Source organism: Notothenia rossii (assembly GCF_949606895.1).
Source record: "Notothenia rossii genome assembly, chromosome: 7".
In the NCBI taxonomy this organism is placed as follows: Eukaryota; Metazoa; Chordata; class Actinopteri; order Perciformes; family Nototheniidae; genus Notothenia; species Notothenia rossii.
The window spans coordinates 49,120,092-49,143,713 of record NC_136905.1 but is presented as its reverse complement, the minus strand read 5'-3'; the positions used below and the strand labels follow the sequence as shown (position 1 = coordinate 49,143,713).

Here is a 23,622-nt window from a genome sequence, read left to right as displayed (position 1 = left end):
TGAACTTTGAGCCATAATTTATTTTGCAGTGCAGGCAGCTCTCTGCCTCTCTCACGTTATTATGGCGCGCGCCCGAACCAAAAAAAAGTGCAGACAAATGTATGCCACTAGTTAAATGGTTGTGCTTCTTTTGTGTAACTAGTTAACATGTCAGAGCTTTTGCAGCGCACTAGTTAACTTGTAAGACTTTTAGTGTCACTAGTACGGTCAGAGGGCCACTAGTTCATCAAAAAGCTTACAAGTTGGGACTTTGGTGCTGCTCCTGCAACCCTGGACCATGAGTGCAGAGCATGGTTTTAAAAGCAGTTACAGTGGAAATGACCCTCTGTGAAAATGAACTGATCATTGAGTCTTCTCTGCACAGCGGAGGGATTAGCATCCATCTGGGGGGCCGGTGGGGGAAAGTCATGTTCAAAGACACCGGGATCAATCTGTGTTAATAAATCCTGCTTGATGCAGCCGGGGGCCTCTTCCTCAATACATACTAATATCGCTAATGTCCATCCACCTTCATCCAGCCACAGCTTTATCATGCTGCTGCCAAAATGTCCTTGCCCATTGTCTCTTTTTTTACTACTATAATAATTTGGAGGCTTTTATTTTTCTCAGATGGGACATTAGGCCCCTGACAATCAGAGAGATATCAATCAATAGTTTTTGATATAAAAGGTGTTGTGACCGCTGATCGTATCAACTCCAAGGTGAACAGTCTGCAACACTCTGCTACATACACACATTTCTAATGGCCATTGTGGAGTGGTCTTTTCACATTTAGTCTTTGTTCTAATTACAAGTCATTATTTTTATTTTATTTAATGGAAATGGGCCTCTTATTTACCTATAAGTATTATGTTATCATCTTTAAGAGGCCTAAGTGCAGTACAGAGGGACATGGCTTGGGAACCACAAGGTTGCTGCTTCAAGTCCCCCGGAGCACCAACTACGTAGTGCTGGTAACTGCCTATTGCTCCTAATGCTAGGAAGGAAAACAAGAGTTTGAATTTCACTGTGACGATAAAAGGTTTATTCAAGTAAATTTGAGTGTTTAAATAAAAGAGGGAAAAAAACCTTCCCTGTTTGCAAGTATACAATGTGCATGCATCTGTGTTCCATTCCAGGTAGGATCAGCTTGTGTATTTCTTCATGTCAGTGTAAACATGTGTACAGTTTAAATGCATTAGCATTGCACATTACAAAGTGGTGTTTACTGTTGGGTGCTCTGTGTCCATGTGAGCCCCCTATAGTGTCTGCATGCATGTTGGCATCTGTGTGTGTGTGTGTGTGTGTGTGTGTGTGTGTGTGTGTGTGTGTGTGTGTGTGTGTGTGTGTGTGTGTGTGTGTGTGTGTGTGTGTGTGTGTGTGTGTGTGTGTGTGTGTGTGTGTGTGTGTGTGTGTGTGTGTGTGTGTGTGTGTGTTTGTTAGAGTTACCCTCAGGCTATAAGTCCCTTGTCTCTCTGTACTTCAATCCGGACTCCCCTCCCCAGACGTGACCCCTTGTGACCCTCGTTGTGCACATCAAAATAGGATGGAGGAGTGGGTGGAGGTGTGGGTCGCTGATCCATTTCTCTTCCGTCTGTGGTGTGTGTGAATTTAGAGTGAGGGGGGCCATCTGGAGAGAATGGGGGGGGGGGGGGGGTTAAAATTGTGGTGCATATGCTGTGGCTGGGTAATGGCCCCGGGCCCTCTCTCATCCAGCCTGAGTGTCTGCGCTCTGTCCCCAGCCGCAGCAGAACAAATGAACAATTCATCATCAGCAGTTGTCCTCCGGCCCGGACCCAGGTGATCACAACTGGCATCATCCTCTGCAGAATGGCTGCTATATTCATGGCTAGATGGTGGTGTGGAGATGGTATGGTAGCACCTGAGCAAGGGCTTACAAGGTTGTTGGTTCAAATCTGTAATGTGAATTGTGTTGGCTACTGAAGAAGCAACGTTCACTTTTCCTTACTTCAACAAATATAGTTGAGGTCCTCTTGAGCAGGGCACTGGTGAAGTGGGATGTGTAATTGGTCACTGAAGAAATGTTTTGACCAATCAACCACTGAGTGAGGGTCTGCTGCATCCAGGTTTGCATGCTTCACAATACTATGAGCTGTCAGGGTTCCCTACAATCCTCTGTTCTGTAATATCTGATGGCCCTCTGCAGAATTTAACCATTGAGCGCATCTATGTGTGGTCAACTCTGTGAATAGCAGAGGTGGGGACTCGAGTCACATGACTTGAGTCGAGTCGCATATTTTTTGACTTGAGACTTGCTTGACTAACATTGATAAAAGACTTGACTTGACTTTGACTTGGTATTCATGACTTGAGACTTGACTTAAGCTTGAGATAGATGACTTGAAAGGACTTGACTGTTTAAAATTAAATATTTGCGTTTGTTTTTGTAGTGAGATATTACGTTTAGTTTTTTCGAAAAACGTGATTATAGCGTCATGCGCGCAAACCTGGCAACCCACTAGAAGGCAGGAGTCTCAGTTAGCATGGGAGCGGCTAGCTTTACTCCAAAAATAGTGAAGTTTGGATTCAAGGATTATTTTGTCGATGACGGTAATAAGAAGAGAACAGCGGTATGCAGGGTCTGCAGCATAAAGATCAGTGACACGACCACCGCAACATCCAACTTCATTCGTCACTACAAAACCCCATAGAGAAAGGTGCGTGCATGTGTTGTGTTAGCTAGAAAGCTAAGGTTAAGTTTAAGCTACAGTACGTTAGACTAGGTTTCAAATCGATTAAGCAAAGAGAAGACAAAACGGTAAATTAACACTAGAACCGCCAATTTTGACTAACCCTGATACTGACGGGCTATCAGGAGAGAGAGAGAGAGGAAAAGAGATGCCTCGTTTGTTTCCCCTGTGTTATTATCAGAAGTTACTGTACACTTTTGAATAATGTAGTTCATCTACTTTTAGTAGTGTGTTTATATGTTTTAATGATGTTGTTTTTGTTTGTAGAAGTGCATCATTCCTTGATTTATTGTAAAATGAATCTGACCTTTTTGATCTGTTATGATGATAAACTGAAGCAATTTCTAAATTAACCCAATTAAGTGAGTTTTAAATCGCCCTACTTAGTTTATAAGGAAATTATGAAGAGGAACAAATTAAATGATTTGAAAATGATATCTATGTAGGTGCTGACGCTGTTGGCGGTTCTAGTGTTAACAGACATTTAAATGAAATATGTGTAATGGCAAATGCCATATATGATTTTCTTACCTGGAATTCTGCCTTTTTCAGCAGACTTTTTGATTGAGTCCTAGCTATATGGTCTGCAGTTCTGGGGTTAATATGAATCTAATATGATTGTCATCGGTCTAAATTAGATTTGAAATGATTAACTGTGTATGTAATGAAGATCATAGTGTGGGTTGAATCCATTTTCATAACCACTGTCTTTTAACTGATTTAAATGCGGAAACTGGGCTTATTCATCAGAATTTCGTATGACTTGAATTGACTTGCTTGACCTGAGCAATGACTTGACTTGACTTGCTTGACTCTCACCACAGTGACTTGGGACTTGCTTGATACTTGTAGGTCAAGACTTGAGACTTGCTCATGACTTGCACATGTAGGACTTACTCCCACCTCTGGTGAATAGTCATTAATGCATATAGTAAGACTCATACATTTTTTTACGCTATCCATGTCAGAACAAAAAAATAAAACATTTATCGTTGAACATATATGTAAAAAAAACAACACAGGAAAAAATGTTTCATGAATCAATTATTAATATTGAGGATAGAGATTAATCCGTAGTACATTTTGGCCCTAGAATCCTGGGGAGCGTCTGGAAAGCTTCCAGCTGACTCGCCTCATGAATCAACTGACGGAAGGAGGCAGCAGAGTCAGATCTGGGTCTGTTGTCTTTGGACTGGAAGCTGCTGGAGGCTCGGCTGCAGTCGTGTAAGATGGTGCTTGAAAGGATCACTTTAACTTAGGCATGAACGCTGGTCATACTTAATTTATTTATACATTGTATCAATATATATATATTTTCATAAATGAATCCACTATTAATGAACTCCATGTATGCCCATGCTTTTCAAGTAGGACAGACAGAGGCTGTGTTTTGCAATTATGGGTTCTTTGCCCTTTCAAGATTTTTTTTTACCATCAATACTGCAATTCCAATAATGCCTAAAACAAACTGCCCCTCCGAGCTTTTACAAGGTTTCCTCAGTTTAGAGTTGTTCCAAATTGTCACGGAATGCTTTGTTAACTATATCCATGACGAAACATTGCATCTCCACTGCAGCCTTCGTACGCCCTTCCTCTACACACAATGTTGCTGTGGCCACAGTTGGCCTTGTGACTTAATCATCAAACAGAAATAATATCAGTTACATTGGGTGTGGGGGCCCCCTGCCTGAGGCTTTAATAGGTGAGAGCGTCTGCTTCAGACCAGACCTCAGGGGAATTCTCACCCAACCTCCCACCTAGGACGACTCACTTACACACTCGCTATATAGGAGCTGCAAGTGTGAAGTAGTGAGTAGCAAGAACATTTGCAGGAGAAAAGAGTGAGCAGAGAAAGAGTCTGAAGAAGGTATATGGAAATATGTGGGGAAAGGCGTGAGACTGTGCCGCAGCTCCCCTATTGTTTTCTCATTAGTGAGCTGTATATCTGACAACGGATTCAAGCTGTTTCTTTGCAAAGCAGGTACGGCACACACACATCAGTATGCAAGGCCTATAAAGAAAAGGAGCTTAGTTCTTATTATTGCAATAACACCTAGCAGGTGAGTTTTGAATATGCATGAAATGAATATCACACATTTCCAGATTTATTATTATCATTTGCAGTAGAGTTTAAGAGGCAATCACATTCTGCAAAGTTTTGAAATCCAATACATAAAATCCTGCATCAATATTACACTGTGTTTACAAAATACTAGGATTAAAGGTCAGAGAATGGCAGGAGTCATACATTATGTTTCTTAATAGAGACCTGTGAGCACTTATGAATGAAAAGTGATACGCTCTATACAGTGGCAGCCGGCCAATAGGGGCGCCGCCCCACCTCTTCCCACATTCTAGATTGTCATTAAAAATTACTTTAATTTCATACATTTTCAAAAAAATGTTTTAATGAACAAGGTTAACAATTATGAAATGGTGTACATTTTGGTAGAGCCCCCCCTGGAGAAATATGCAACAGCCGCCACTGGTTTTATGTTCCCTGAAGTTCACTTAAAAAAAAAAAAGAGTAATATTTGTCTTATACGGAGCCCTGGAGGGTTAATAGAGAGAAAAATAAATAAAACGTGGCCACGAGATACCTTCTCGTGCGAACGCTTTAGTAACTTGTGCGCACGAGTTAATAAAGCGTGCGCACGAGTTAATAAAGCGTGGCCTCGTTTTTTGTGTGTGTGCGTGCGTGCGTGTGTGTGTGTGGGCATTTGTTTATGATAGTATCGTTCGTTCCGGTGCACTCCGGCAGGACTATAGCACATCGAGATTAAGATTAAACAAATTTCTTTCACTTGGGAATACACATATAACTATGGAGAACCAGATTTGTGTAAATTATTGTTCGTGGTAATTGGAAAACAAATGCCGGTGGTGTCGGACGCACATAAACACACCGAACACGCACACACAGAGCGGAGCTGAGCACAAACACACACACACACACACACACACACATCATGCGCCCCGGTGACAGGACATCTCCTGCATAAAACGAGGGGGAATACTCTGGTAGTTCGATATGTTTATAGGTGTGGTTAGCAGCCTCGATCTCTATTCAGCTGTTCTAATGAAGGGAAACGCAGTGAAGTAAACAGTAAAAGGCACAGCTCTTTGCAGCTGGTGCTGCTCTTCTCAGATTCGGCTGAGTTACACGTTACTGCCTCCAGTGCCCTGTACGACGAAGCCAGTTCAACAGACCCTCGATATGTTTGATTTACCCGGCTTCACTAACCCTAACAAACGCGATGTCGATAAGCGGTCCTACGAAGCTGGTTATCAACTCAGTAAATCAACCAGGGTTTCTCTGACCGGCTGAGAGCGCGTTCACGTGAAAGGGACGGGATTAGCAACATTTGACCAATCACAAACATGGAGACGCGTGCTGACAGCGCAGCGTCACACTTCATGAATAAATAGTAAATAGCAAATCCTGCTTCGTAGTACAGGCCACTGGTGACGCAGAGATTTCATAAAGTGAAGGAGGTTTTCCTTCTATAAAACAGCTGTGGGCAGCAGATACTGTGAGTCACGGACAGGAATCCCTCAATATAAATAAAACGAGGCCACGCTTTATTAACTGGTGCGCACGCTTTATTAACTCGTGCGAATGAGAAAGTAAAACGTGGCCACGTTTTATTTATTTTTCTCTCAATGAACCCTCCAGGGCTCCGTACTCTTACCAGTTTGTCATGCATTTCTTTATTACCTCTGCATGCAAAGTAAAGTAAGTACAATTTCGTATTTTATTTCTGTGACCAATTAGAATTAATCAAAGATTATTATTGTGATTATCGCTTTTACATTTGTTATTCAATCGACACAACTGTGTATATAGCAGATATTGAATGTAGGGGAAGGGTTGGGGAAGGATGAAGGATGTCAGGCTGGTCTGGAGGACTAACTGAGGTCAAGGCAAGTGGTCGTGAAATCCGAAACAAACAATCTAATCGAATTCAATGATAGGTAATCTTAAAAAAGAAAGAAAGGTGAAAATGTGTTAATCCCATGATGCATCAGTACACTAACCACCTTTGCTCCATTAGGAGTCAGAGATGGACGGCGGCCGCTGGTCCTCCTGCACTCTGATCTGCTTTGGTGTGAAACATGTGCTAGCATCATTAGCCGCTGACTGAGTCCATTTAAGGCCACTTAGCACCTCCTGCCTGCCTGCAGCCCTGTGTGTGTGTGTGTGTGTGTGTGTGTGTGTGTGTGTGTGTGTGTGTGTGTGTGTGTGTGTGTGTGTGTGTGTGTGTGTGTGTGTGTGTGTGTGTGTGTGTGTGTGTGTGTGTGTGTGTGTGTGTGTGTGTGTGTGTGTGTGTGTGTGTGTGTGTGTGTGTGTGTGTGTGTGTGTGTGTGTGTGTGTGTGTGTGTGTGTGTGTGTGTGTGTGTGTGTGTGTGTTGCCATCTCCGTTCTGACACAGGCGAGACCGTTAGGCTTCGGGCTTACATTGTTACAGCACAAGTATAGTCAGAGACCAAAACTAAATAAATTAGATATTAGGCAAGCACAAAATGTAACTAAAAAAATAACTAAAATAAAAAAATGTAAAGTTGCACTGATAGTAAAAAGGGGCCGAGGGTGTGAGCATGTCTCTGTGTTTGTTTGTGTGGTGTTTCCTTTTGTTTTTATCTTAATTTTAACATCATTTATATAGTTTAGATAATAGCTTGTTGTACCACTATAAAATGAACCAAAACCCAAAATGACCAAATGCGTAAATCAATAGTCTGGCATGTTTTGCATCATCTGACCAGCTCATCTGTCTGGCAGATACCACCGATCAAACTATTTAAAATCTTTCACTTGCAGGAACCACGCCACAACAGTGTGATGTTTGTAGGTTTATTGCAAGAAGTAACAATTAATTGATATGGAGGGGTTGATGAGATGTTATGGTGTGGCGGGACGTGCTGTGGTTCGTGCAGAGGGAGACTCAGGGTGCGGGTACCGTCTCCGGCATGATCTGCTCGGGCTGATTGCGGGCCCCCAAAAGAGTCGGATTAAATGCAGCTGACTTGAGCGTGTGCATGTCTGACGTCGTTTAGATTGTTGCAGATGTAAGCGTGGTACGCTTGGGATGACCAGCGGCCCGAGGGCCTAGATGATTTGGATCAGAGATGCCCAGTCTAGCAGCTTTGGACGCTGCACCAATGCGGGAGAAATGGCTCGAATAATGTTCTGAGAGTGCCCCCAAAATACGCCGGATGTTCCAGAAACGTGTGGCTTGAAAATGACATGCCCGTAACAAAGACTATATCTTCACTTCTAAAAGGGGTAAATAATAATATGTTATCGGGGGGACGTTCCTAAATCCAACTAAACATTACCATTGAGGAGTTAGAATGATGCGCACGCAGCTCCGTTACACTCTAGTCTAAAGGAAGGGGAGGGGAAACAAGGGGATGGAGGGATGAAGGGATGTATGTGCAAGGGGATTGTGTGAGGCCTGTGAGCACAGGGATGAGAAGAAGGTTGACATGAGCTGCGACATGTCAGACCCAGAGAGAGCAGGTACAGGGGTTTGCTGGTGACTCAGGCTGTGTCCGTGGAGGAGAACAGAGGCCTTCTGACGTCACGAGTCGTGGCGCGCGCGGTGGTTGACTCTGAAGCAGGAAGACCTGTAGGTCTTGTTGTTACCGGTGTGCTGCTGTAGGCTTTGTAGAGGTTGAACAGTCTCGCCTTGTTGTCGTTTCGATGGAAGTGGATGCCATGTTCTTTCAGGAAACGTTGAAGTAGGCGCCGCGGTGAGTGGCTTGGGGTTGTGGATGAGGCAGGCTGCCGGTAGTGGGGAGATTGGAGCTGGCTGTGCCTGTTGTGGCCCCGATTGTTTGCTCTCGCTGGTGGAGGAGACGAAGCCTGGGATCTATCTGGAGTTGAAGGTATTTTGTTGGGGAGCCTAGTGTTATAAATTAAAATCAATGTTTTATGGCATAATTTAGTTAGCATTTAAACTGACGGTATGTTCTATTTTATTCTGGAAAAAAACGGAAGTTCTCAATACCAAGCTTTTATTCTGAAAATCCTTCATGACGACATCCGGGACTACCATCCAGTAGTATCATTAAAGTGGCTATTGACGCCGTTAACATGTGTTACATATAAAGTTATGAAAGAGATAAGGAGGAGAAAAGGCATGTGGAAGTAAGCAATGAATGTAAAATGTCGAAATCCTCTGTTTAACGCAATATCGGACACAGAAGACCGAGGGGGGAGTCCCCTACGTCACTACAGCCCCCAGAGAGGAGGGGCGAACAGCCAGCAAGCGGGAAGGACGAATGCTCGTGGGGTCTCTTCTGCTTGGCCGACCGAGGGAGCTTTTTACATCCCTCTCTCTGAATCATCTTCTGCTTGTAACATTACCACGCCATTTTAATTAAAGTACCCATTTGAACCTTCTCAGAGGCTCCATTGGTCTACTTACTTTTAAAGCTTCTCTCCTGGACGCGAGAATAACGAACACAGTTAACACTAGGTAGAACCTAACCTGTTAAGCCCGAGAGACCCCGTTACCGGGGGCCTCCTGCAACATCTTGCAGGAAACAGTGTCTGAGGGCATGTTCATTTAATAAACTATGAATGTTTTATATCCATGTAATGGAAAGAAACTCATCTAGATGATCATTTAAAAAAAAAAATTAAAAAAAAACCACAATGCTAACGCTGAGCCTCTGATTTAGCAACGAGCGAAACATGCTAACAGATGACTGCACCGAAATTCACTCACAAAACCTTATTATTTATCTTTGCTGCACATCTCAACCCATCGATTCATATCGTGAGGGGACACAGAATTGAGGGGTACCCTCATTATCACTCAATTATACGAACTCTTTAGATATTAACAAGAACACACATCCAAACATATGGAGCTAGGTAGCTAGAAACACTTACATGGCTCACCTCTGTTGTAGTCTGGTCAAAAGTGGTCTTCAATGGCATTAAAACGACAAAACGCTGCTGAAGTTAATTCATAGGTTAATCTAATGTGTCTGTGTCACTCTGAATGATTTCTGATAATCCATGAGCAACACATTTGCACATATGGAACTAGGTAGCTAGAAACTCTAACATGGCTCACCTCTGTTGTAGTATGGTCAAAAGTGGTCTTCAATGGCATTAAAACAATAAAAACGCTGCTGAAGTTAATCCATAGGTTAATCCAATGTGTCTGTGTCACTTTGAAAGATTTCTGATAATCCATGAGCAACACATTTGCTTTTCGGTTTTGTGATGTCAGACCTAGAGACAGCTTCACTTTGGAGCAAAACTGCGTGCGCGAAGCCCCCACCTTTTTGTTTTACCATGTGTGTGTGCGGGGAGATTCCCCTTTGATTATATTGACTCTAACGGTCAGAAAGAGATGTCAATCACCAAAATCGACCAATGGGTTCCAGAGAAACGTTAAACCCCCATTTCCACCCAAATCACATCAGAGGTGGAGTTTATTTAGCTAAATCTCTCTAAAAAGGTCAAATGACACTTGTTTTGCATCAATCTTGATACAGGGTACTTATTATATGTTGTTCTTTGGATTCCTAAAGCTTTTAGTCTACTTTACCATCATCCAAGGGTAGTTTTCACTGTAAGTAATCAATCAAAGTGGATGGACGGGACGCTGAAGAAAAAAATTGAAGAAATATAGACCGCAAAAAAAATAATCCTGGCCAAGATTAGGGTCCTTGAACACAACACGAGCCTGACGTGTCTGACAGGGGTGCAGTTTTGACAGAGAGCACCAGAACGCCAGAACGCCGCTCCGGCACTTGAGAAATTGCAGTACCCATAAGGAGCCGTACACATGCCGCAGTTTTTGCGTGGCTGTGTCTTTAGTTGAAAGCCCAGTGGCGATCTGTTCATCTGTCATACTGATCATACAGTCAATAACTTTGTTGTTATTAGCATCTGGTTAGCTAGCTATGCTAACGAATATAAGAAGCTTTTTCTCCAACCAGTGAGGTAAAGGCACATCGTTATCATCATCTTTATTTATTTTATCTTTATTTATCTGTTGTTATTTTGTTTTACTTGCTTGTAAGCGCTTTGAGCATCAGGAAAAGCGCTTTATAAATGTAATGTATTATTATTATTATTGATATGATCATTATAGTTATACAAAAATAAGAGAATAAAGTAAACAGGTATAAAATACTGTATGACAGTAAAACAAAGTTGTTATTAATAAACAAGAATACAGTTTGAAAGGGGAGTGATTTGTAAATATATCCATAAAGAAAAAGAAAATCTGCTTACAGTTCTGTTTCATACGGATGTTGAGAGATGTATCCATAGATCTCTTCATGTTGCTCTCAAAGTGCACCAGATTGATGCTTTTAACTTAAACTTTTAAAAACAAATCTTCCCGGGGGAGCATGCCCCCCGGACCCCCCTAGAGGGTGTGAGGTACCCCCCCACTTAAATCGTGTCCACATGGATAGGAAACTAAATACATTTTCACACATCTTGTATCCATATCTTTCTGTTGTGGTGGTCATGCCACAACGTGCACGTGCATGCATGCGCGAGTCATGGTAAGATATCTGGATTAAGAGGTTGCTTTTTCTTTGCACAGCATGAAAGAAAGGCCAAATGAATGGGCTGTGATTTTAGTATTTTTAAGCAGAGGTCAATAATTTGTACGGCCCTCGGAGGATGTTGAAAAAATTGAAATGGCCCTCGAGAGGAAAAAGGTTCCCCACCCCTGTTCTAAACCATCAACGTGTATCTTAGACCCAATTCCAACTAAACTGTTAAAGTGTTTCAATTAATTAACACTTCTTTATTAAATATTATGAATATGTCTTTATTATCAGGCTTTGTTCCACAGTCATTCAAAGTAGCAATGATAAAACCTCTTCTTAAAAAGCACAACCTCGATCCAGAGGATTTAGCCAACTATAGACCTATTTCTAATCTTCCGTTCCTCTCAAAAATTCTTGAGAAAGCAGTCGCAAAACAGTTGTGTGATTACTTAAAAAACAATGATTTATTTGAAGATTTTCAGTCTGGCTTTAGAACAGCGGTTTTCAAAGTGTGAGGCGCGCCTCCCTTGGGGGGCGCCAGAGAGCTTCAAGGGAGGCGCAGCGTGAGAAAATAATAACGACAAACAGTGAAATCTAGCTGGTTAATTTCAGCTAACTTTATGCGAGTGGCAACATGCAGTGTGCGAAAAAGCACATGTCCGATCGTCAGGGACGTGTTATTTATAATATCGGACAAATACATCTTTCCATTGACCTGTCCGACAGACAAGTGACTTTTTCGCCCATAAATGTTAGTTTCGGTTCTACTTGTCGATTCCTAAGGAAATGCATCTCGCCGCTTTCTGTACTGTTGGACGGGACGGGGCGGGAAGTGTAGCACAGTGGCAGGGTTGGGAAGCAAAACTCGGTTCGGAGTAAGAACAAATAAGAATTGTCCGGTCCCGGGAATAATAAGAGTTGTGAGGACAGGAGGCGGAGGCCGAGCCCCGCGGACAGCAGCTCTCTCTCTCTTTATGCTCCGGATCAACTGATCGCTGCATGGTGCAGCTCGGAGTCTCTCTCTCTCTCCTTCTCTTTCTACACACAGCGGCTCCGCTGCCCGTTTAACAGCCTCATCTTTGTCAACCTTTCTTATGTTCTTTCTTTAACACGTAATGAAGGTTATTAAGCGTTTTAGCTCCTATGTTGTTAATATTGACCGCCATTTCCTTTATGAAGTAAAGCAGCCTCCCTGTCTGTGTCCTCGCGCTGTCCTCACATCCCCGGACCCCCAGACTCGGAGCACCACAGGGATATCAGTATTGTTTATGAAGCAGGGTAAAGAAAGTAAATGATTGAAATGAAAATACTATTTATTTACTTTTACAAACAGTGAGTAGCTGGGCAGCTGCAGCATGTGTGTTGCAGGACATGTGTTGGACAGACAGAGTGTATGGTTGGACTCTGTCCCACAGACAGGTTGCAGTGTAACATCAGAGAGGACTGGGACTCAGCACGATAGATTCAAACACACACACAGAGACGAGACAAGAAGAGAGAAACAGTCGGAGTAATTTCAAATGCCGTGCCAAAAAAAGAGAAAGGTAGACAGCGAAAACAGAGCATTTAATTACATTTTCTCTTACTGGACCTCTTTGAAATGCAATTGAATGCCCCTGCATTATAGCAACAACAATAATAATAATAATAATAATAATAATAATAGCAATAATAATTGGGAGGGGGGGGCGCGGCTGTTCTTATGTTCTCTGAGGGGAGGCTCACCTTTCTACACTTTGAAAACCCCTGCTTTAGAACACATCATAGCACAGAGACTTCTCTAGTTGAAGTCACAAATGACCTTCTAATTGGCTCAGACAAAAGACTTGTCTCTATTCTTGTTTTGCTCGATCTCAGTGCTGCATTTGATACTATCGACCATGATGTCCTATTGCAAAGACGAGAGCACTTAGTTGGCATACAGGGAACTGCTTTAGGCTGGTTTAGGTCCTATCTATCTGAACGCTCTCAGTTTGTGGGTGTCAAAGATGAATCTTCCATGCAAACCAAAGTTAGCCATGGAGTGCCACAGGGCTCAATGTTTGGACCTATTTTGTTCACATTATATACTGTATGCTTCCGTTAGGTAATATTATAAGGAATCACTCTGTACATTTTCATTGTTATGCGGTTGATCCTCAACTATATTTATCAATCAAGAATCCAATCAACTAAATAAAATTCAAGACTGCCTCAAGGACTTTAAAACGTGGATGACCTTATATTTTTTATGTTAAACACGGCCAAAACTGAAGTTATTTTACTCGGCCCAAAAAATCTAAAGATATACTAACTATGGATGGCATTAATTTTGCCTCCAGTGAGACTGTAAGGAATCTTGGTGTTATATTTGATCACGATTTATCCTTTAACGCCCACATAAAATCTATCTCAAGGACCGTCTACTTTCATCTACGCAACATTGCAAAAATCAGGCATATCTTGCCTCAAAATGATGCAGAGAAACTAAACTTTTGATAAAGCTTATAGTTAGGGCTGATTGGATTCAGCCCCTAGTTTTGCTGTTATAGGCTTAGTTTGTCGGGGGACACCTTACTTCTTCCTTCTCTCTGTCTGTACCTGTGTATTCTCATGTTCCGAATAACCCAGCTTCCCCAAATTTTCTTTTTGGTGTCTATCTACGCCGGGATCCTGAGTCGTGGCTGATCCTGTTGCTGTGGTTCTGGATCCTGAGTCATGGATCATGCATCCTGAGTCCTGGATCCTGAGTCCTAGATCCTGAGTGCTGGACTTCGAGTCGTGGCTGAACCTGTCACTGTGGTCCTGCCCGACTCTCATCATACTACTTCCCTGATGGCTCCCACAGGATTGTTGACATCCTAGTGGATTCATCTTATTATAGACACATGCACTTCCAAACATTTGGTCTACCTAGAGTATGTTGCAAATGTATTATCTTTTCAATTTACACAGGGCATCTATTGCACGTCTGTCCGTCCTGGGAGAGGGATCCCTCCTCTGTTGCTCTCCCTGAGGTTTCTCCCATGTTCCCTTTAAACTGTGGGTTTTTCTCTGGAAGTTTTTCTTTGTACGATGTGAGGGTCTAAGGACAGAGGGTGTCGTATTGTCATACTGATATTCTGTACAAACTGTGAAGTCCACTGAGGCAAATGTAACATTATGAACTTTAATGTCACAGGCCGATGCTAAGCCACAGCTTTATATTGATTAAGATGGATCACATCCTTTTGACAGAAATACAAACAGCTATGTGCATGCACTTGCTTGCCAAATTTCCACTCCCCCCTCTGTATCCTCTTGTCTTTTCCTCCTTGACTTTCACTAAAGACTGCGGGGCCTCCTGCCAAGCACCGGGCAGACAGGCAGAGAAGAGAGAGAGACAGACAGACAGACATACAGACAGACAGAAATACAGACATAACAGATCTGAAGCCAGTTTCAACTCCCCGTGCCAGTAATCTATAAAGAGAAGCGGAGAAGGAGCAGGATGTGTGTGTGTGTGTGTGTGTGTGTGTGTGTGTGTGTGTGTGTGTGTGTGTGTGTGTGTGTGTGTGTGTGTGTGTGTGTGTGTGTGTGTGTGTGTGTGTGTGTGTGTGTGTGTGTGTGTGTGTGTGTGTGTGTGTGTGTGTGTGTGTGTGTGTGTGTGTGTGTGTGTGTGTGTGTGTGTGTTTCTGAAGAGGGGCCAGGTGTGTGTCCCTAAGGCCAGGGCTCAGGTTGAACAAGGACTAACACAGAACAAGACTATAGGGCAGAGATGGATTATAATTAGGGGTGCACCGAATGGGAAATTCTTGGCCGAAACCGATACCGAAAATAGGAAACAGGTGGCCGAAAACCGAATGCCGAAAGGCCGAAAATGATTAATAGAAATATATATAATGTATACATTTTTTACCAATGTTGTTCAGCTTCCTGATTATGGAAAAAGACATGATTATGGCAAAACTTAACTTAAATAATAATCACTAGTATGGGTCCATAAAACATTTATTTACGGATTATGAGGACAATTCGCATGGATACGCACCAGCATTATAAGGACATTTCGACTTGTGAAGACAAAACTGGTGTCCTCACAAGTCGCGCAGTGTCGAAGCACTTATCAACATGTAAATAAAACCCTCCCGCTTTTTCTCGGTATGTCCTAATAAACCACCTATACCTGATTTCTAGTGTATATTTGTGTGTGCTCATTGTGTACAAAACGCTCGTACAGCCGATTCATGGTATTGCAGTTTCATACACATTTCCCTCTCATTTTACACAAAATATGCGCTTTTCATTGGCTGGACACACCTGCTCACTGATTGGGCGGCTAAAGAGTCCATCAGGCAGGTTCTCATCCGGGATTGGCCAGCAGTCATCACGCGAGCAGGTTCTCATCAGGGATTGGCCAGCTACAACCTAGCATCAAAACTGCAGCTGTTCGTTTATTACTTTGTTTGTCCGGCTCAGTGTACGCCACGGGGCATGCTCCCCATCGCTTTTCGTGTGTTTTAAAAAGTAATAGGATGAAGTTAGTTAGTTACTTATTAAGTAAGTTAATCCTACCAAGACACTGCATTTGACTGGAAACGTTACATTAACCTTTAACTCTGCTGTCAGTTAGCACAGTTTAGCTTAGCATCAACCACATGGTAATGACTTCCGCTTTACAACTGAATTAAATGCAATGTGATATTAAAAGACTGACTATTTATGCCCACTTATGTGTGTTGATTACTAGTTATACTACTGGCCTGTTACTTTTTGAATAAATAATCGTCTTTAAAATGTTGCTAAGACAGATGTATGCTGTGTGTTACTGTGTAGCTCTCACATCCGTGCAGCGGGCAGCCGTCATGCGGTTACAACAGAGTGGCTCCTCAGTGCAAGATCTGTGCATGCATGGAGGAGCAGACTACCGTGTTTTGCAAATGAAACGTGCAGCGTTTCATGCACCTGTAGGTTTCATGCACATACATGCAGACGTAGCTGGTGACTGTAGGTGCACTGCCGTCGGAGCACACCAGGACGACGTTCCGGGACTTTAAAAATGTTGGGCATTCTTATTAATGAACTACCATCTTTAATAGAACAGTGTATCATGCCTCATATTGAACCCCTATTTTTTCTAATGCATATTTTTTCCCCCAAGAGATGTTATTGTTAACCATGTACATTAAACTTAGCCTGTTCTCTGTTTTATATTTTAGCAAGGATGATGCAAAGGAGCTGGAGAAAGACTGCTGAACAGGATGCAATAGAGCATCATTCTGGGCAGAGACAAACCCTTCCTAGAGCCCAGGTTCATTAACACATTTAAAGGTAAGCCATTCATCTCATACAGCATGTAGTATCAAAGACCGTATAGCATTGTTTCATCAATATGACCCTGACCTTTTAGCCATTGCTCTTAGGTCATCAGCCTCACGTATTTTCAACAATGGACGTTTTCAGGATATGTAATATGTAAATGTGTGCCCCTCTCATCTAATCAATAGATTTATGATCGATAGATCATTAATCATCATACTAAAGTGGCCGCTCAAACAGATGTCTTAGCCTTGCTGAAGAACGTTTACCATATCCTCATGTATGCACCAATACAACAATTAAGGAATGCTCTGTTACAGTAAAAGTCCTGCATTCAAAATGTTCCTCAAGTAAAAGTATAAGTACTCAGATCTTGTACTTGAGTAAAAGTAGGAGTACTCAGCTCTTGTACTTGAGTAAAAGTAGAAGTACTCAGCTCTTTTACTTGAGTAAAAGTAGAAGTACTAGAGTGTAGGAATACTCTGTTACAGTAGAATTACTAGAGTGTAGGAATACTCTGTTACAGTAAAAGTACTGCATTCAAAATGTTCCTCAAGTAAAAGTAGAAAAGTATTATCATCAAAATATAGTGAAAGTAGCGACAGTAAAAGTAGTCATTGTGCAGATTGGTCCATTTCAGAATAATAGATATGATATGTTTTATAATGATTGATCATGAAAGTGTTCTCAAAGCTGGTAAAGGTGCAGCTAGTTTGAATGACTTTGTATACTGCAGGGTAGCTTGTGGATTTACTCCAGGTGGAACTTAAGTCTGATTTAACACTTGATTATATTTCACATCATTCATCCACATCTGTAAATTAACTAAAGGTATTACATACATGTAGTGGAGTAGAAGTACACCATGTACCTCTGAACTGTAGATGAGTAGAAGTACACAGTAGCAAAACATTGAAATAATTAAGTAAAATACAAGTAGCTCAAAATTGTACCCAAGTAAAGTACTTGAGTTTATGAACTTAGTTACTTTACACCAGTGGCTATAAAGATAGAAAGACTAAGCCTTGCACAGGGGCATGAAAATACATTTTTAAAATGCTCAACAGTGCTGCCAAAAATATAAACTGACTGCTACACAATTCAAATAAATTCCCCACACTTGTACCTATTTGCTGTAAAGGAAATATTCCCAGACGAGGAGATAACATACAACTATGGGGATCCTGCTTGGCCCTGGTGCTCAATAGTGAGGTTCTGTTCTCTTTAGGACATTGCTTAACTGACAGGGAAAAAGTGTTGCATTGCTCTTCATGGTACTACCATTCATCTCAGTTTAGCAGATTTGATTTATTTCAGCAAAAAAAATTGTACTGTTAACATTATTTTCTGAATTTCACCTGATTTAATAAAAAATTAGTCAATAATGTTTTAAAGTCGTACCTGCCTTTCACTTATTTACAGGAAGTATGTGGTGGGACCGAACTTCGTACAACTCCAAACACATCAGGGAACAAGATGGTAAGTTTCAATGTATTATTTTTCCACACATTGTTGCGTGTCGCTGAATGGTATAGATTGAAGCTGTTTTACCAGGACTATCGTCTTGGTCAGGGGCTCCGTTTCCCCATACTTTGGGTCAAATTGAAACGGGTTAAATGTCATACTACACAGAAAGATAAAGGCCGTCTGGTCATAGGGTGTCTTGTAGGGACAGCAGTCCTTGTAAGGACAGATGATTTACAACCTGTTGACATGACTAGACATGAGATCATTGCCTTCATCCAGCATGTGCACACCTCCATAACTGTTAAACCTTTGCAGCACACAAGTCAGATCAAACCACTACCAAGGTGACAACAGTGTCTTTTTTTTGTGTTACAATTTCAGGCTCACTGTGAAGAAGCTTCTAACCCTGAGCCCGACAGAGATCCTCCGTCCTCGCCACCAACCAAAATGGCAAGTTATACTTCATATCACAATCACTTTCTGTGTCGGGCTGTAGAGGGAAACAATACGGGCCTGTGACAGTATTGTACTTTTCTTAATGCTGTGAAAGATTAGTCAAATTCCAGAAACTGAAACATATGTGTCTCTATATTATTTAAGCCATAGTTTGTAGACTGTTATTTGTTGCACCATGAAGAGATAAATGCTCAGAGTAACGGCCCGTCCACACTACAGCTTCGACAGCTTCAAAAACGGTTTCCAACGCGTCTGCCCATTCACTTTGAATGGGGTGACGTCACGTTGCCTCGCTTTTCGCCGAACTGAATTGTGGGTAGCAGAGCGGAGCTTTCCTGGCGTTTCAGGCTGAAAAAGTTGAACAATGTTCAACTTCTGAAGCCGGAGACGTCGGAGTAGCCAGCGTCAGCCAATCAAATCCCGTTTATGCAAATCTGACAGTTCAAGCGCTAGCCAATTAAACCGCGTGCAAGCTGGGAGAGAAAGACCGCAGTTCATTTCCTCATATTCCAAACGAGAAATTACAGTAGCAAATCACCCGGTTCTTTACGACCAGAACTATTTACTGGGATACAAACCGGAGGAACCAGGCATGGAGGGAGGTGGCAGAGACAGTGGTTGAAACTGGTAGGTTTTCGCCTGTTTGGGGAGTTTAGGCTATATATATATATATATATATATTGCTCGCATAAAATCCCCGGGGTTTTTTGCCTTGTATGCCGGGGGCGGGACATTCATGTGATTGGTTGTTGGTCGCGGTGCTCGAATAAAATCCCCAAGCTTCAGACACGCCCAGCCCCAAGCTTTTTTTGAAGCTGTAGTGTGGACGGGCCGTAAGAGTTAGTAGAAGTCATATTTGGAACAGAGGAGCAGCGCTACAATGGCATTCATGAAACAAAATGAGGATGCCAACTTGTAATATGGTTAACATTACAGTCCTACTGTGCTCATCAGCTTTCTTCCTTGGATGAGATATGCTGATGGCTGCTGCACACATAGCATGCCAACAGTCAATGTGTTAGTAGATTTTTATTAATTATTGCTCTGTGATAAATTGCTTTTCGGCCCTAACATGTTATGTAGGGGCTAATAATGTCTTTTTATTTTCATTGCTGGCTAATGAATTGAATAAAGTTGTGTTAATGTTCAGATTTGTGTCACATTGATGGAAATGAGTCAATAATGTTTTAAAGTCATGCCTGTCTTTCACTTATTTACAGGAAGTATGTGGTGGGACACGAGAGGCTGGGACCGAACTTCGTACAGCTCCAAACACATCAGGGGACAAGATGGTAAGTTTCAATGTATTGTTTTTCCACACATTGTTGCGTGTCGCTGACTGGTATAGATTGAAGTTGTTTTACCAGGACTATCGTCTTGGTAAGGGGGCTCCGTTTCCCCATACTTTGGGTCAAATTGAAACGGGTTAAATGTCATACTACACAGAAAGATAAAGGCTGTCTGGTTACAGGCTGTCTTGTAGGGACAGCAGTCCTTGTAAGGACAGATGATGTCAACAGGAGTAAAAAATGACAACATTAAAATGTTTCTGTATAATGTCATACTACACAGAAAGATAAAGGCCGTCTGGTCACAGGGTGTCTTGTAGGGACAGCAGTCCTTGTAAGGACAGATGATTTTACAATCTGTTGACATGACTAGACATTAGATCATTGCCTTCATCCAGCATGTGCACAACTCCATAACTGTTAACGGTCCCATGACATGGCCATTTCCACTGATCGATTTCGACTGATCCACTGATCCATTGTTGAGGTCTACTAGAATAGATTCACATTGTTCAATGTTCCAAACTCACATTGGTTTCTCATACAGCATCTCTGTATAGTATGTGTATTCACTCTCTGTCCTACACGTCTTGTTGGAGCCCCTGCCCCCCCCCCCCCCCTCCCAGTGTGCGCTGATGTGTGTTTATGTGTTACAATGGCGTTTGTTAGCAACCAGAAAGTGACACCAGTAATGACAAACAGATGAGAATGCTGCGTGGGGTCTGGGTCTGGTTTCAAAAACGTAACTAAAATTCAATTTGACTTACTTTCTTCTTTGTTATATGGTGAAATGCACAGTGATTCGATGTTAAAATAATGCTCAACAAATGTTACCAGTACATTTTTCTGGATAATGAAAAAAATACAAACTTGGTGTTCCTTTTTTGTTCAAAGGTGAAGGACATCTGCCTTTCCAGTAATGAAGGTTCCTTCTGCGATAAAGACTACATTCCCAAAACGGCGTCTAGCAGCGATGGATGCAGCGCTGATGAAGACTGCCCACCTGACTCTGAAGCAAATAACGATTGGGATCCTCTCATTGCCACCATCAGGGATTCAAAGCCACCCCATGGTAAGACTGTACCAACCGTCTCTACAAAAAACTGTGTTGTACAACAAGACACGGCTGCTACTACCTCTGACACATTCCAACTTGATGAAGATTTCATCCCTGATGGGGCTTCCTGTTCTGATAATGAACCTACCACATACAATACTCAGAATCTTCCAAGGTTTAACACGACAGCTGTAACAGTCTCATTCTCTCAGAGGGCAATAATTAAGTGTGTTGCAAACCCCAAAGAATCTTCTTGCGCCCTCAAAAATTATAACATTGAAAGGTGTGGTTGGAGGATCACCAGATGGTGGAATAACCCTGATTTTGAATCACAGCTTTCATGCGTCTTGGCTGCTCTCCACCAGTCTGTCACATGGCTGCTGGGTGACTTTATGTCATTCCTGGTGCAACAATTCAAGCAACTCAGCTTGATGGATGGCATGTTACCAACCATCTTCCTCTGGATCACATTCCAGAGGTTTCCCATGGGGTTCAGGTCTGGAGATTGGGGTGGCCATGACAGGGTCTGGATCTGTTGCTTTTGTGTATGGTTAGAGACCTGTTAAATCCGGGTGGTTCACAAATAAGGTATTGTTAGGCTAGTGTTTGTGTATAAAATGTCCAGTTATACCTGATGTCCTTATAACTAAGGTATTATTAGGTTAGTGTGTGTATGTATAAAATGTCCAGTTATACCTGATGTCCTTATAACTAAGGTATTGTTAGGCTAGTGTGTGTGTATAGAATGTCCAGTTATACCTGATGTCCTTATAACTAAGGTATTGTTAGGCTAGCGTGTGTGTATAAAATGTCCAGTTATACCAGATGTCCTTATAACTAAGGTATTGTTAGGCTAGTGTGTGTGTGCATAAAATGTCCAGTTATACCAGATGTCCTTATAACTAAGGTATTGTTAGGCTAGTGTGTGTGTGTGTGTGTGTGTGTGTGTGGGGGGGGGTGGGTGGGTGGGTGTGTGTGTGTGTGTGTGTGTGTGTGTGTGTGTGTGTGTGTGTGTGTGTGTGTGTGTGTGTGTGTGTGTGTGTGTGTGTGTGTGTGTGTGTGTGTGTGTGTGTGTGTGTGTGTGTGTGTGTGTGTGTGTGTGTGTGTGTGTGTGTGTGTGTGTGTGAGAGTTTGCCCTGTTCTGCTTGAAAGCAAGTACCTGCTTCCTGCAAACTGTTCAAACATACGCTTCAACTCGTTCCATTTAGAATCTGTAAGTTTGAATATGGATCTTAAGTTGGCGAGACGTGGAAGCAGCGACCCTGCTGTAGTTAGTTTATAGCATAACGTTAGCATTTTGCTTCTGCAACTCAATCAACTTAATATTCACTTTTCCACGAAAAAGACAACATTTCTCAATATTTCACTTCCTTCCATGATCATTTTAGGCTGTGCAGGTTCTATCATATGTCAAGTTCTCTGTCAGAATTAAATCCTCTGTCACTTTTCAATGACAGCTGACTGGTAAAGAGATTGTCAGAAATACTTGTATTGTCCATCCCAAAATCCCTGCATATGGTTATTAAAAACAGGTGTTTGTCATCAAAGCAACAAGAAAAAAGATGCATATCTTGATGTTCAGGTCTCTGAACACTGAGGTCTGTGAACATGAGAAAGTGGTCTGCTCTTTCTACCATTGCTCTCCTAAGTTAAATGCTTTTTTCTGTTCAACATTTAAAATAAACGGAAGTATTGGGCTACTTTTTCAGTAACAAAATATTGCGCAACACATGTTTGAGGATAATGTCCAGTGGAACCATTATTGTCCTCATGAGTACAGGTTTTCTACAATTCTGTGTGTGTGTATATTGTCCAGATATACCATTGTGGTCCTCATAACTAAGGGACTTGCTGTGTGTATGGGTGTGTATGGGTAATGTCCAGCTAATCCAGAGGGGTCCTCATAAGTCATAATTGTGTCAGGAAACGCCCACTCCCGCCCCCGTCCTCACAGTCCTGTAGAATTTCAGGTCTACAGATCTCTACACTCTTTTACCAAAACTGAATTCTAAATAGCCAGAAATGTAGTTGAACTTTTTATGACCAGTTCAAGCACTCTGCTGTCTCTCTACGGCAAAGGGAAAGGTGGGTCCCCGTAAGGCAGTGTTTGAACTGGTACGAGGAAAAAGTCCTGACGAACCACCCATACCTGTGTGTGTGTGTGTGTGTGTGTGTGTGTGTGTGTGTGTGTGTGTGTGTGTGTGTGTGTGTGTGTGTGTGTGTGTGTGTGTGTGTGTGTGTGTGTGTGTGTGTGTGTGTGTGTGTGTGTGTGTGTGTGTGTGTGTGTGTGTGTGTGTGTGTGTGTGTGTGTGATGAAAAGCATGAATACCTGGATGAGTGCCACTGATCAGAGTGTGAGTGGTGCTGGTTTCACGTGGTGAGAGGTGCATGCACAGGAGCGTGCAGGGACCGAGGAACGGGCCTTGCATCCGCCCGGCCGGTGGAAACGGGGAAAAATGGAAGTCATGAGTGGTGTATCGATCATGTTGCTGCAGTCAGTCCTTGAAGGCTAACTTCAAAGTAGGTTGCACATCTTGTTCCACCTCATAACTTGCATGAAATATGCTTACATTAAAAAACTAAAAATATACATACCTACTTACAGTAAATTAATTAGCTATCACAGCAATGCTCTGTGCCCTTCCTCAAGTCCAGCAAAGAGCACATTTTGTATAATGTAAATAACTAGCAAAAAATAAATACATAAATGTATGCTAAAGTAAAAGAAAATGGAGCATGCCATTCAATATGTCTTAAACAGCTTTGTGATACAACTACAATCAATTGTATGTAGTCATTCAGACCTGACAAATATGTATCACGTTTTTTTACACGTGAATGAAACAAACTAAAT

At 42.1% G+C, this 23,622-nt stretch overlaps 1 protein-coding gene across 2 annotated transcripts in view; it reads left to right on the top strand.

Moving 5' to 3' along the window:
* Positions 1 to 2,222: 2,222 nt before the first annotated feature.
* LOC307047034 (uncharacterized protein) overlaps positions 2,223 to 23,622 on the top strand; it is a 38,602-nt gene continuing 17,202 nt past the window's right edge. The window contains exons 1-7 of one of the 2 annotated variants that reach the window (XM_079693738.1): positions 2,223 to 2,657; positions 3,784 to 3,914; positions 16,400 to 16,511; positions 17,922 to 17,978; positions 18,348 to 18,416; positions 19,643 to 19,714; positions 20,606 to 20,783. In XM_079693738.1, coding sequence (XP_079549864.1) covers positions 17,976 to 17,978; positions 18,348 to 18,416; positions 19,643 to 19,714; positions 20,606 to 20,783 — 322 coding nt within the window. In that variant the 5' untranslated portion in view covers positions 2,223 to 2,657; positions 3,784 to 3,914; positions 16,400 to 16,511; positions 17,922 to 17,975. Of the gene's footprint in view, positions 2,658 to 3,783; positions 3,915 to 16,399; positions 16,512 to 17,921; positions 17,979 to 18,347; positions 18,417 to 19,642; positions 19,715 to 20,605; positions 23,049 to 23,622 lie in introns of those variants that run through there. The other variant, XR_013810327.1, reaches the window with a different exon arrangement.